The following is a 13,993-nucleotide window of genomic DNA, read 5'->3' as shown; positions in this document are numbered from 1 at the left end:
AGCATCCCCACAGCATAATAGTCCCACCACCATGTTTCACTGTGGGGACGGTGTACTCTGGGTGGTATGCCTCTGCCTTCTTTCTCCAAACATGAGCAAAGAGCTCTAATTTGGTCTCATCTGGCCAAAGGACATTCTTCCAGTATGCATAATCTTTCTCCAGGTTGACCTTACCATAATTCAGTCTGGCTTGAATGTGTCTCCTCTGCAGAAGTAGAGTTTTTCTTAGTTCATTCCTTGCAGGGCTGTAGTGATTGTCTTCTTTGAGACTTTAATTCCTGGCTTGGCTAAGTCATTCACTAGTCTCTTGACAGTTTCTCTGGGGTTTTGGACACATCTTGCACTAGTTTTCTCTCTAGTCTTTGTGAGCATCGGCATTTCTTTTTCTCAAGTGTAAAGTGATTTGTTTTTGCCATTATAGATTCTGAAGTGACAGCTTAAACCCCTGCTGAGGTTTATACTGTGTGTAAATAGAAAGATAACCTTCTGTTTTAACTTGATTTGAAAAGCTTTGAGGTTTACAAAGCGAATTCACATCATTGCACCGCAGTGGATTGGCTTTTGGTTTAACAAAAAGGTCAGTTGTGAAGGGGGCTAGTAATATAGTCCCTTGTAGGTTTTTTTTGTTTGTTTGTTTTCCTTGCTATCTTTAACAGCAGCTGGGAAATATTTGTCCCCATCTGTATGTTATGTTGTATTTTCAGTTAAGGATCTGAATTATTTATATAACAGACAAGACTGACAGTTGTCCTTCCTGCTCTACCATCCTGTTAACAAAATCTTTATGTGTAGATAAACAGATGCTGTATGTGTTGGTGTAAATATCTGAACTGAATCTAAAAAACTACATTACAGCTTGATGGAAAGAGAATCAAGTGAGTGTCTGTTCACTTTAACCCATGCTAATCATGGTAATAAGCCCATACTGCTGGTTTTATAAATAAAGGCACCACAGACATGTTTGCTCAGCAGCAGGTTTTCATTATGGCTGACAATAATTGGTGATGGCTTAAAGGCAGCTATATTTAAATAGAGTTGTAAAACACTGTACTATTGAATCAAAGCTTTGAGTATTTTCAGATATTTGCTCTACAGCCAGTGCTTGAAGCTCGTTGAGGGTTATGGGTAATATTATGTAATTGTTTTTCAAGTAATTTGCCCAGACAATGGAAAAAGTGTTGTTGATATTTGTTGGCTCAGTGTCAGAAGTAAGCTTTAAGCTTTGACTAGATTTGCAGAATAATCAGGTACAGCGTGTTACTGTCAAATGTTTTGGCAAATTCAGTCACATGGCTTAGTATAATTTTTTGAATGTGATGAAGTAGACATTGAGACACATTCTGTATCTCTCTAACTTTAAACTTAGTCAGCTGCCATTCCAGCAGTTTCTCTTGGTTGATGCCAGAAATGTTATGGGGATTTGTCAGAGCAGTGTTAAGTCATGTGTTTTGTGTGAAATTAGAATACCTAATAAATCAATTTTCTCTTATTGCTGCTACATTTACAGCAAGCTAGTGCTGGTTTCACTAGCAGCCCCTCAAGGGTCAAACCAGATGGGAAGGACGGCTGTGTAAGGAGGGTGCTGCTTCCCCTTTCTCTGTGATGACTCATTCAGCAGCACTTTGCATCCATCCTGCATAATTGAATTTTGTCTGTTTCTGTTTCCACATGACGTATACTGATGATGTCAAGGGTTTCCCTTATAAAATGTTTTAAATAGCCCTCCTGTAGATGTATTTTGTTTGATTCTTCACTTTATATCTGGCTCTTTTCCAGGTTCACAAAGAATCTGTCCCCAGACAAGATCAACTTAAGTACACTGAAAGGGGAAGGGCAGCTCTCAAACCTCGAGCTTGATGAAGAAGTTCTGCAAAACATGCTTGACCTGCCCACCTGGTTGGCTGTCACTCGGGTCTACTGTAACAGAGCCGCCATAAGGGTATGTAACCAACTGGTCAAACCTGATTTTACAGCTTGTCGAACAGTTGAGGCTGTGCCCTTTTTTTCTAAAGAGATCTATAAAACATAAAGTCAGAAGAGAATCAATACAGACTTAATATCATTTTAGCAATATTCAAAACAAAGTTTCTCTTGTTGTTTATACACTTCTTTTCAATGCAAAGGGCTATAGATGAAATGAGAAGTGGCAGTAACACAGAGATAAGAACTGCTACAGGCACTACTGAGGACGTTTTGATCCTTCAGACCAGCACGGGTTGTTTGTTAATAATGGAGAGGCAAGCAGTGATTCAGAGGGACACAAAAGGCCAGAGGCCAGAGTGATCCTCAGATAAACTGGCTGCAGTGCAGTGAGCTGTCAGGATTGTAGGTTTGTGTTCCCAGATATTCTCAGTGTTACACATGTTTTGAACAATTTGCATCATTCAAAATCCATTTGTAAGATTTCTATTGATGTATCTAAAGAGTCTTAATAATACTCTAAACACACAAAAATATACTGCTTCTTGAATCTCCTTTCCCATAAAGTTGCTTTAAATATTGCTATACACATTGTTCAGTTTTTATTTTATTTTAAAGGGGCCATATAAATGTTGCAATTTGATGCATCATACCAGAGATATCACAAAGCTAAGTTGCATCTGTAGTCCCTTGGCAGGTCATGATTAAACCATCACAATTATAAAGCATTGTTTACTAACATTAATAGACAGTGTTGCATATAATAGTGTGTTTAGAAATATTATCTTAAAAATAGATTTTTTTTAAGCCTCACTAGATGTTTTGCATGTTGATATGCCTTTTATTCTAACTGAGTTTGTAAAAAACAGAGGGGGAAGTAAAGAATATGAAATCAGTGATTTTATTCAACTTAAGTACAGTGCTCAACAAATTCATCAGACTACCCTAACCCTAACCAAAGTAAGGTTTTTGCCACAGCTGCCCTAAATTGACAGCATTGGTAATTACCAAATCATTTTTTATGTTTCTGCAATGGTTAATACACCAATATGTAGAAGCTCTTTAATTATATTTTTAATGCTAAAATATAATAATTATTGTTATCCATGAATTTTCAAATTTACTGATTTACAATAAAAATTGGAAAAAATAGTAAGCACATTATTATTTCTTGATTAATATGTCACATAATAATTATTTACTTGCATTCCTGAACAGAAAAATGAGTTTTAGTTGTTGAATGTTATGCTTGATTAATTTCTGACTTCTCAGAGAAGCCCAGTGAGCCGGCTCAAATTTGGGTGAATTCAGTTTGAAATCCCTCATTCCTATTCAAAATGGTAAAACGTGGAGAGCTCACTGAAAATGAAAGAGTCCGCATTAAAGCACTTCATGATGCTGGATGGTCTTTGAGACAAATATGACAGGTGGTCTAATAGATTTGTTAAGCACTGTATATTCTGAAGGAAGTATTGTAATTCACTACATTTTAAATGCATCAATGATTAAGTTGAAAAATGAGCACCATAAGCTGTAATGAGAAGGTCCAAGCTTTCTGCAAACAACATGAAACTGTCCAGTGGTTTGGCTTTGACTACACATGACACTCTGTAGCCTATTACTAGAGATTGATTCCACACTTCATCCTCAAACAGCTGTTGCATTTTACTTTAGGTTAAGGCATACTTTAATAAACAACCCGGTTAGGGATCCATATGCTATTGTGTTTATTGCACATTATTAAAGGTTAGATTTTACTGTAAAAACTACTTGGGTATCAAAAACAGCTACTCAGTACATTGAGTAAACTTTGAATTATCTACGTTTTGCTTCTACTTGGGTAGATTTTAAAGACCAGTACTTATACTTTAGTACATTGTAACCAAAGTATAAGTACTTTTACTTGAGTATAATAGTCTTGTAGTTTTTCATGGGCTGTTCTGTTGTTGGGGTTTTGTCTTTCTTGTGATGTTTTGCTGTTTGTGTTTGATGCTTTGTAATTGTGATTCTGCCTATTGTGAAAGCACTTTGTAAGCCTCTGTTTTCAAAGGTACTATACAAATAAAGTTTATTATTATTATTATTATTATTATTATTATTATTATTATTATTACTGTTATCTTTCACCTCTGTTAATAAATGCAGAGCTCTTTTTCGAACTGCATCTTGTGGTGTTGCTGCAAGTGAACAAGTGTGACTGCTGACTCATGTCATCTGTTTTGCAACTGCTTGGTCAACATTCTTGAAAAGACTGTCCATGAGCTCAAAATATCTTGAACTTTTTTATTAGTTGAATCAGATTTCCCTTTGTTGTAAGGTTACTTGAGAATGGTAGCTGTGTACTAGTGGTTCTCTGTTATAAATATAAATTACTCTGTGATTATAGAAGTTTTAGTCCCACACAGCTACAGGAAGTTTACATGGAAATCTAAAAGCAACATAGAGAGAATTCTGAATGAGGAAGAAATATGTATTTCATGTAGGAGCATTCATCTTTGACATTGTAGGAGCTTTATGGCCACTTCCCCCTCTGCTCAGTGAATTGTAATTAGTACAGAATACTGCTATGGCAAGTGTTTGTGACTGACTTTGTGGTCCTCCCTGTCCTTTCTCTTTAGATACAATGGACAAAGTTGAAAACAAGCCCCATCTGCCTGGTAAGATTGGTGCTATCTCTGCTGTTCTCACTTTTCATCTGTTAAATCATAATTTACTTAATCTAGAGTGGATGGATGAGTGCAGTATAATAGTATTTCATTGTTTTATTTATAGGGATTTTATACAATTACATTTTTATGCAATTAATCTCAGAATATCTGTATGAAATAAAATAAGGAACTTCAGGTAGATCAAAGATTATGACATGAATTTAACCATGGCCAAAGGAGCTTGATATGAATTGGAAAGACAAGAAAAGGAACATTAAAAAATGTAAATGTTTGATAACACAAGGTGCAGATAATTCTTGACTTGTCCACTAAGCTGTGTGTGAGTCTTAAAGTAAAATAAGATATTAAAGTGTAGTGGTGTCCTTATTTTGCATCACTGTGGCTGCAGGTAATGGTTACAGTGAAAGCTAAAAGGGAAAATAAAGCATGCCATTAATGTTATTTAAAAAATGCAATTATTATGGACCATAATTTATCCAGATTATTACTTAATGCTGACATCTGTGTTTATTATGCTTAAGTGGTTGTATTTCTGCCTCATTGATTGTGTTTTTGCCTTGCTGTCATTGAGAAATGTCATCATAGGATAAACAGGGAAATATTGTGAGTATTGTTTTCCTCTTGTGTGCAGTTCTTGGATAAGGTAGAGGTAGAAATGAGGACATGTGAGGAGCCCCGTCCACCTAATGGCCCCTCTCCCATAGCTATTACAGAAGGCCAGAGGTAAGTCTGGAAGAATCAATCTTGGTCCAGCTTTTTTAATGTTGGCTAACATGCTTCAGTACATGGCATGGATAAAGTGACCTCTGCATTTGCTCATGTTTGCATTTACAGTGAGTACGGCTTTGCAGAGAAGGTGGTGGAGGGCATGTCTGTCAGGATCAATTCAATCACCATCAAGTTGCAGTCTCGTGCCTTCCATGCCTCCTTCGAGCTCTGGCAGCTACAAGGCAACAGCCTCAACCCCAAATGGCAGCGCAGTGACCTACGCTTTACACGCATCACAGACCCGAAGAGAGGAGAGGTACAGAGCTGCGCTCTTATCCACTTCTCCACATAACTTTGCCTATATTGTGGCTGGAAGTTGTTTATAAAGCCAAAATGAAAACAATGTCTTACCACAGGAATGGACTGCAGGGGTTAAGTCAACCAAATGCTTTGGTTTTCTTAGCTGCAGGGAGTATAGAGAAGGAGAACCTCTCAGAATGAGCTCTTGTAATCCGCTCAGGAAATCTATTATGTTGCTCCATTTGGGCAATGTTAGGCTGCACTTTTCTTTCTTTCATTTCCACACCAGTTCCAGTCATTACAGCGACATTTCAGAGCATCGTGCGTTTTTGTGTTTCCCATAAACGGATGATTAAATTTGTTTCTTGTCTCAATTAGGTGTTGACATTCAAAGAAATTAACTGGCAGAGCCTACGAATCGAGGCGGATGCCATTGAGAGTGACGACCAGGACCTCGGCAGCACCCCGCTACGTCTCATCACAAATCAGGGTCGCATTCGCATTGCTCTGAAACGCAGAGTAAGGCTTTGTTGCAACTCTTCTATTACTGTTCTGTTATTTAGCAACAAATCACTCTTATGTGCTCATCTAAATTACAAATGATTTAACACAAGTCGAGGTTAATTCTGCATTGTTTTCTGCCAGATAAAGGACTGCAATGTGCTCGCATCCAAGCTGCTTTTCATTCTGGATGACTTGCTGTGGGTACTGACGGACTCTCAGCTCAAAGCCATCATCCATTACTCTAAATCGCTCAGTGAGGCCATGGAGAAGTCTGCTAAGCAGAGAAAGAGCAGAACTGCTGAGTCCCTACAGGTCCTGCCTCTTTTCTGTTTATAAGTGTTTGGAGTGAAATTAAGGCAAAGGGGAGTCATTTCTTACATCTATGGATTTTATAGCATGTTTTTATTATATTAAAACTAATAATAATCAAAATAACCGCAGGGTTTTTATTTAATTAATCACAATTAATCATGTATGTACAGGTAATATGAGTATGATTGTGTTACGTGTACATTTAATGGTGGTAATGAAACAGTCTAAAATAATGTGCTTCTAATACACAAGCCTTTGAAAGACTAGCATTTATATTGAATTAAATGGAAAATATTGCACATACATGCATTATGGTAGACGCAGACAGCACAGGAGGAGATCAGACCAAGGGCAGATTGTCCACTTAATAATCAGTCTCATATTGTGTTGATCTTTTAGGTGGATTAAAAACATAAAAAATGAGCAGTAAAAAGTATTGCTGGCATGTGTTCTTATATTTACAAACCTGCTGTGAATGTTTGTCTGATGATGTCAGAGTTTTATTAATTAAAAAACATTTTTAAATTACATTATTTCCTCTGATAAATAAACCGTAATTAACAGGAAAAAGATGTTCAGCACTTATTAAAACAATTAAAGATTTAAAGTATATTCATAGATTAATAGATGGACTTTGGACTAGATTACAACAGTACAATGATCCCATTTCCTTTCGTGAAAACAAAGGCTTTAAGAGGTTTTAAATCAAAATTTGCTGGCACACAACTTTTCTTGGAGGTTTTCTTGACTTCAGATTTGGGTGGTTTTTGTTTTTTTTCTAATAAAGGTGCTAAATTCATACCTTTATACGGTGCCAGTGCTTGAAAAGTGCCTGAATCGTTACATTTGAGGGGGAAAAAGCCTGTTGAAAGTCAGTGGAAGACCACAAGCTATCTATAAATGATTTTTTATAGAATGCCAGTTGAACATGGGATAAGAAAAAGAAGCCAGTGTAACTTAAAATCCTTGTAAAGTGATTTAAAAAAGTCTTTATTTTAGGTCTGTTGTATGACAGGCCACTGTGTTTTTAACCACCAGGCTAAATTTCAGTAATGAAAAACATCTCCAAGTTTATAGAATTAAGCTTCAGAATAATGAAAAATGAGGCAGTAAAATCTGCTCTTGGATTGTGTGTGTTAGTCAAATTAGCTGAAGTCACACCCACTTAAGAGAAATAAGATTTTTAAAAAATGCTTCTGATCAGAGAGCAGTTCCCTGGCTCTGTGCAGAGGCAGAACTTGGGAATAAAGTTTACTGTTTTCTGGCACATATATCTTTATTGTGATACTTTTTATGGTCCGCAGGCCACCATGGCTGATCGATTTGGGAAATTCATCTCACAATGAACAAAATTGCCCATAGCTGGCTGTTCGCGTCAATGAAGGCAGTGACATCAGCTAATAACAGACTGTATTGAGATGACTTGCTTGGTAAATACATCATTGTAGCATTAGGTGGGTGGGGTAATTCCCTATCAAGACCGGTCATTGACTCAGATTTTTGCCCTGCTCAAATAAAACCAAGCCAGGAAAGAGGTGAACAGCTTTCTAACAGTTTAAATCAAAGATTTAGTCACACATAGATCCCAGTGTTTTCACATGTTCACAGCAACATGTTTACCTAGCTGGAACAATGTCGGTACTGGATTTTGATACTCATCCCTACCACAGATTAGATTTTTTCTTCAATTCTGTGTTAGATTTTCAAGATATTCTTCCTTTAACTCATGTTTTTTTTTTTTCAAAATATAGACTGCTCCTCCATCGCCTGGCCTCCATAACCTTTGGGCAGACCCTCCACCTCCTCCTCCCTCTGGCACCCCCAATACCACAAGTCAATACTTTGATATGTACGATGTCAAGGAGTCTTCCTACCACACTTTCATATCTCGCTTGGACCTACACATATGCAATGACAGTTCTTCACTGGATGAAGGTCAGTTGGATATGACTCACCGTGTTTTTAAAGCATAAAGATGTAACTCAAGTATTCTGGACTTTGTGCTCAAATGAACTCTTGGGATACACTGAACTGCCAAGCAAAAGAGTCTGGCTGGTTTCTAACAATTATCATGTGATGTTTCATAGATGAGTCTCCCCCGCCGGGCTTGCAAGGTGCCATGCAGCTTACATTCAAGAAGCTGGGCTTTGACTACTACCCCATCCACAGACCCGGTGAGTGTGCAGACTGACTTTCTTTACTGTAGCTTACCCAGAGGCTCTGTTCTGCCCCCATCTACCCTCAGTATTCATTCAGGCCTAACTGTTAGGAGGATTACTATTCAAGCAGACTAATGGCCTGGGAGAGTGTGCCCAGCGTCATTATTCTTTGAGGAATTCCAGGAGTGTAGAATGGAGAACAGCAGAGCTTATTATGGTCAATTAAACAAAGACAGAAAAAATGCTGTTGAATAAAACAAAATTTCTACATTTAAGATTATTGTTTTCATGTTAATCTCAATAGAAGACAGATTGATAGATAACAATAAAATTTAATTAACAGTATGTGCATTTATAACCACAGCTGCTGAGTTTCAATAAGCATGAATGCCACCTCTGAAATGTGGCCAGATTTGTTGACACAAGGAAGGAATTTATCTGCAGTCTTTACTGTTAGGAACACATTTACAGCATGGTAGAGGTTTCTTGTTTGAGAAATCTAAGCTAATTTATACACGCAGCTTTTACACAAAGACCTATGATGGAAACTAACCCTCTATACAAAGTCTGTATTGTTCTGTGACCTCTATGTCCAAGGTTTTGAACGGAGCATGAAAGTTGTTTCACAGCAAATTTGTTTAAGGTCTAGAACAGCAACTATCGTATGCTTTTTTGCTTTTTGCTGCTGTTCTGATACAGCTGATGGATGTCGACACTGGGAACGTCACTGTGGAGCCATGGAGGCTCAGCTTCAGTGGGCCGGGAGGCTGCTGCAGGAGTACCAGCAGAGAGCAGAGGTTTCAGGGTTCCCAGGGCCACAGAACGAGATGCCCCAGGCCATCAATGACTCCACTACCTATTCAGGTTCATTTTCAGGTACAGGACTGTGTATTGTTACAGTATATGACCCAAAGAAAGTAGACACGTGACCATCATGAGTTTGAGCTTCTTAGACATCATATTCTAGGAATAGGGGTCTTTATATGGTGTTAGACCTTCTTTTGTTGCTATAAAGCCCCTCCCCCCTCTTTCGGGAAGGCCTTCCACAACAGTCTGAAGTGAGCCTGTGTGAATTTGTTCTCATTCAGACAAAAGGACATTTGTGAGGTCAGGCTGTAATGTTGTACAATAAGGCCCGGCTTGCAATGAGCCTTCACATTCCTCCCAAAGGTCTTCAGTGGGATTGAGGTCAAACTGCTGTTTAGGTTGGTTAAGTTTCTGCACACAAACTCAGCTAATCATGTCTGTATGAACCTCGCTTTTGTGTACAGCGGTACGGTCATGGCCGAACATCAGAGGCTTTCCACACAACTTCAGTAATAAACTCAGAAGACCCCAATTAACTCAGATTTATTTGATCCTTCATTAAGAAGAGTCACCTTCAGAACTGAAGCGTTTAAGCCAAACCATAGAATACAGTCCAAGACCGTAGCTATTAATCTCTTCATAAAAATATTCAGTCACTATGCATTTCTAAAGGTACAGTTGTGGTATCCCACTGACCCTGATTCATCCATCAGGCTTTCAGATATTGGAGAATGGGTTGTCACTCTAAAAGACACCTTTCTACAGCTGCAGAGACAAGTAGCAGCATGCTTTACACAGTGAAGTCCCGTATGAGTTATGTGCAGTATGTTGTATTCTTTCTCTGGTACAGAATGTGCTTCTTTGCTTTAAATAACATTTGGGTTTTGTTTTTTTTTGTATTTATATTTTTGGGCTTTTTACGCCTTTATTTATAGAGAAGGACAGTGGATAGAGTCAGAAACAGGGATTAGTGAGAGAGACGGTGAGAGATGTGGGAAAGGAGCCACAGGCAGGACTAAACCCAGGCTGCTTGGTAGAGTTCTAGAGTAAATTTTAAACTCTGAAATACGTGATGCAACACATGATGAATGCTTTTTGTATTCAGCAGGATTGAGCAGTATTTTGCCTTGTTTGAGAGTCTTTATACTTTAATACCTTGTGGTTGAGCTGATGTTGTTTCAAGGTGCCTTCACTTCACAATAATAGCACTTACGGTTGACTGGTGGTTGACAAAGTAGGGAAGAAATATCACAGGCTGACGTGTGACAAAGGTGGCACTCAGTGACGGTATGACATTTAAGGCCACTGAGCATGTCACAACACCGTCTTTGTTTGTCTCAAAAGAGTTGAGGCTATGCCTTAGATTTTAAGTATGACTGACCTTTATCAATAATGATAAAAGGCCATCCATAACCCCATCATAATTTGTTATAGGATTCAGTAACCACAACATTTGCAAATTCTAATCTGTACAATTATTTTTAGCATCATTGAGTGTTATGATTTAAAAAGATCATCCGTTTTATAAATAGGTCTTAAGTGCCTGTGAAGGATTGTTTTCTTTTCTGTGTACATCCTCCAGATCAACATAGCAGTCCCAAGTCAAGCCCCCCTCCTACAATAATAGGATCTAGAAGAAGCTCTGCTGCATCATCTTCTGGACCGTCACTGAAGAGGCTGCGATCCTGCTGTTTCGTGGTCAGGATGGATGATGTGAACATTCACCAGGCAAGCTTTAGTCATCAACTAACTTGATTTACCTGCTTTCACAGAAGCATCACTTCAATGAATGGAGTAAGGGAGTGAAAGGAGTCAGACAGATCCTCTGATGAGGCTGTTGGTTGCTTTGCTGAATTAAGTTTTAGCTTCAACAAAGCATCCTGTATTTATGTAGAACCATTTAGTAGTTCTAAGGTGCTATTTTAGTTTTAAGAACTGGTTATATAACAGGAAAATAACTGTAACATGTCAGTGTCATGGATTTTTTACATGAAATGAAACTCAGATGCTTCTACCAACTTTGTACAGTAGATGCATTCGGATGCATTCCTTTTTGAAATACCACTTATTGCTGGTATTATCAGGATTTAGACTGTGAGGTTACTTAAAGACACTTACATACAGGAAAAACTGTATATAACATACTGGCTTCTCTCCAAGTAGTAGCTTTACAGTTTGTGAACCAGCTGACATGGCTGTCATGTGCACAGCACTTACAGTTAAGTCAAACCAGAAAAGACATGCCAGATTAGAAACCCTGCAGACATCTGCCTGACAGCCCTCGTAGAGGGAACAAAAGTCACTTTCATAGAAACGTCTTTTCTGTTTTATCAGATTACTGATCTCTTATATTGATGTGATGTTGTGTAAATGCTTCCTGCCAGGGAAGTGCAACAACAGAAGATGCATATTTGTCAAATCATGGATTGATTGAAACCACCGTCTATTAACTGGTACTTTTAGAAAATTACTCTTCGTTAGATGGGTCATTAAGAAGCATATACAGTCCCTTATATGTGGCTATATGGCTTCTTTATATCCTTAACCTGAAAGTGAGAAACTCTCTCTCTTTCAATTTACCCTCCACTTGCTGATGTAAAAGTTCCAAGATTATTTTAAGCTCAAGACTCTTTTAGTTCCTCATATGATAGTACATTAGTCATAAGGGGAAATACTCAGCATGTATGTGTCTCCACCTTCAGTTTATGAGAGAAAGTCCCTTGTTTTCAGACTTGGGTTATAAGTTGTGGTCTGTGCAACATTCATTCATAGAGAATTTCCTTTTGTCTGTTTTGAATGATGTCTTAATTGAAGCAAATTAATAAAGAAAGGTCTATTATCTGGTCTATTAAAGATCTATTATCTAGTGATGTTTCTTCCACAGCTCTAATATCTTTACCTCAACTCTCAGGTTTCCACAAGAGGACGTCAAAACAAGAAGACCCAGTCTTTATTATCCTGCAACCGAAAATCCCTGTGTTTGCCCAGCAGTGTGCCAGCAGTTTATCTGCAGCTAACTGAATACTACTTTCCTGAAAACCCCACTGTAACAGGTATCACTCAGCAGGATTTAACCATATTTGGTTATTAACTAATATATTTGTTTGAAGTTTTGTTTTGTATGGTCAATGTGTGTCTGCTTTAATAGCTTAAATAAACTGTTTTTTGATTCAATTTATTTATTAGTTAGTCAGAGGCGTTATATTGGCATTGTTGCATCTAGTTAGAGTGCATTTGATGCAAGACTTAGCAATGGCTAATGTGCAGTCCTTGTCTCTGGTCAGGCAAATGACAGCAGAATCAAAGAGACATTAAAAACTGACAGTTACAGCAGACATAGATGGGCAAACACATAGATGCGTTAAAATCTGGAAAAGCACTCGGAGAGCGCAGACCTCCGCCATTAGCCCTATCTCCCAATAGTACAGAATCCTTTAAAAAATTCCTGGATCCAGACGGTGATCGGGATCACTCCCAAAATCTAATGAGTTCTTCCTTATGCCATTTCTGACATTTCCTGAAAATTTCATCAAAATCCATCTTTAACTTTTTGAGTTATGTTGCTAACAAACAAACTAACTGACTAACAAATCCTGCCGATCACATAACCTCCTTGGCGGAGGTAACAACAACAGCAAGGTGGACAGACAGGTAGCCACATAGATGCATAAAAGCTAACAGTAAAGCAGACATAAACAAGTGGATTGATGAAAATGACTAAAAAGTACAATTAAGGTCAGTTAGTGAAATAACATCAAAGTACAAACAAATAAAAAGAGAAATAAAGTATGATGAGCATATAAAACGTAAAATATGCATGTTAGTGTTAACCAGTTAGCCTTTGATTGAGCTATTTTTTTTTCCTTATTACTGAATACTTTGAGTCAGTGGATGTTTTTTTAATGGAAGGGTATTCTAAATCTTGACTGGCCTAATGTTGTCTTACGTGCAGTTTGATTACACAGAGTCGTTGGCATTTACTGAAAAAAATAGCCTTATTTTTATATAAAGTCTGGTCATATCAGACACATAAATTATGTAGAAGTATATGATGTTATGTGAAAGTCATATATCAGCATCTGTTTCCTTTTTACATTCTTCCAGTACCCACCACAAACCTGTATGCCCAGCTAAATGGCCTCCAGTTCTGTGTCGACCCAGCCAGCATACTGTGGATCAATCTGTTCTCCAGAGGTCTGCTTCACACACTGGACCAGGTCAAAGCTTTCTACCATCTGCAAGACAGCAGCAAGTCAGAGGAGCATGTGGACATCTGTATGGATGCGACTCAGCTCAAGGTGAATGAACCATTCATTTATTTTCTCAAACTTAAAATTAGATATACAGTGTCGTAAAAAAGTATTTGCCCCCTTTCTGATGCCTGAGTTTTTTGCACATTTATCACAATTAAATGTTTCGACTCTTTAAACCAATTTTAATATTTCACAAAGACAACCCGAGTAAATACAATATGCAATGTCTGAATGACTATTTGATTTTTTAAGAAAAAAGTCCAAACCTATCTGGCCCAGTGTGAAAAAGTAATTACCCCCTGAACCTAATAACTGATTGTGCCACTCTTGGCAGCAATAATTGAAATCAAGCATTTGCAAT

General features: G+C 37.9%; 1 protein-coding gene across 5 annotated transcripts in view; it reads left to right on the top strand.

Annotated features, from left to right (window-relative positions):
* uhrf1bp1 (UHRF1 binding protein 1) overlaps window positions 1-13,993 on the top strand; it is a 28,424-nt gene that overhangs the window by 3,925 nt on the left and 10,506 nt on the right. For all 5 annotated transcript variants that reach the window (XM_041798879.1, XM_041798876.1, XM_041798875.1 and 2 more), the window contains exons 2-13: window positions 1,777-1,939; window positions 4,539-4,577; window positions 5,221-5,312; window positions 5,424-5,613; window positions 5,976-6,116; window positions 6,243-6,413; window positions 8,165-8,348; window positions 8,501-8,587; window positions 9,272-9,448; window positions 10,962-11,107; window positions 12,291-12,432; window positions 13,484-13,677. In XM_041798879.1, the coding sequence (XP_041654813.1) occupies window positions 1,877-1,939; window positions 4,539-4,577; window positions 5,221-5,312; window positions 5,424-5,613; window positions 5,976-6,116; window positions 6,243-6,413; window positions 8,165-8,348; window positions 8,501-8,587; window positions 9,272-9,448; window positions 10,962-11,107; window positions 12,291-12,432; window positions 13,484-13,677 (1,626 nt within the window). In that variant the 5' untranslated portion in view covers window positions 1,777-1,876. The remainder of the gene's footprint in view (window positions 1-1,776; window positions 1,940-4,538; window positions 4,578-5,220; window positions 5,313-5,423; window positions 5,614-5,975; window positions 6,117-6,242; window positions 6,414-8,164; window positions 8,349-8,500; window positions 8,588-9,271; window positions 9,449-10,961; window positions 11,108-12,290; window positions 12,433-13,483; window positions 13,678-13,993) is intronic.

Source organism: Cheilinus undulatus, linkage group 11, assembly GCF_018320785.1.
Source record: "Cheilinus undulatus linkage group 11, ASM1832078v1, whole genome shotgun sequence".
NCBI lineage: Eukaryota > Metazoa > Chordata > Actinopteri > Labriformes > Labridae > Cheilinus > Cheilinus undulatus.
The sequence above is the reverse complement of the archived record's forward strand: the minus strand, read 5'-3'. Positions and strand labels throughout refer to the sequence as shown.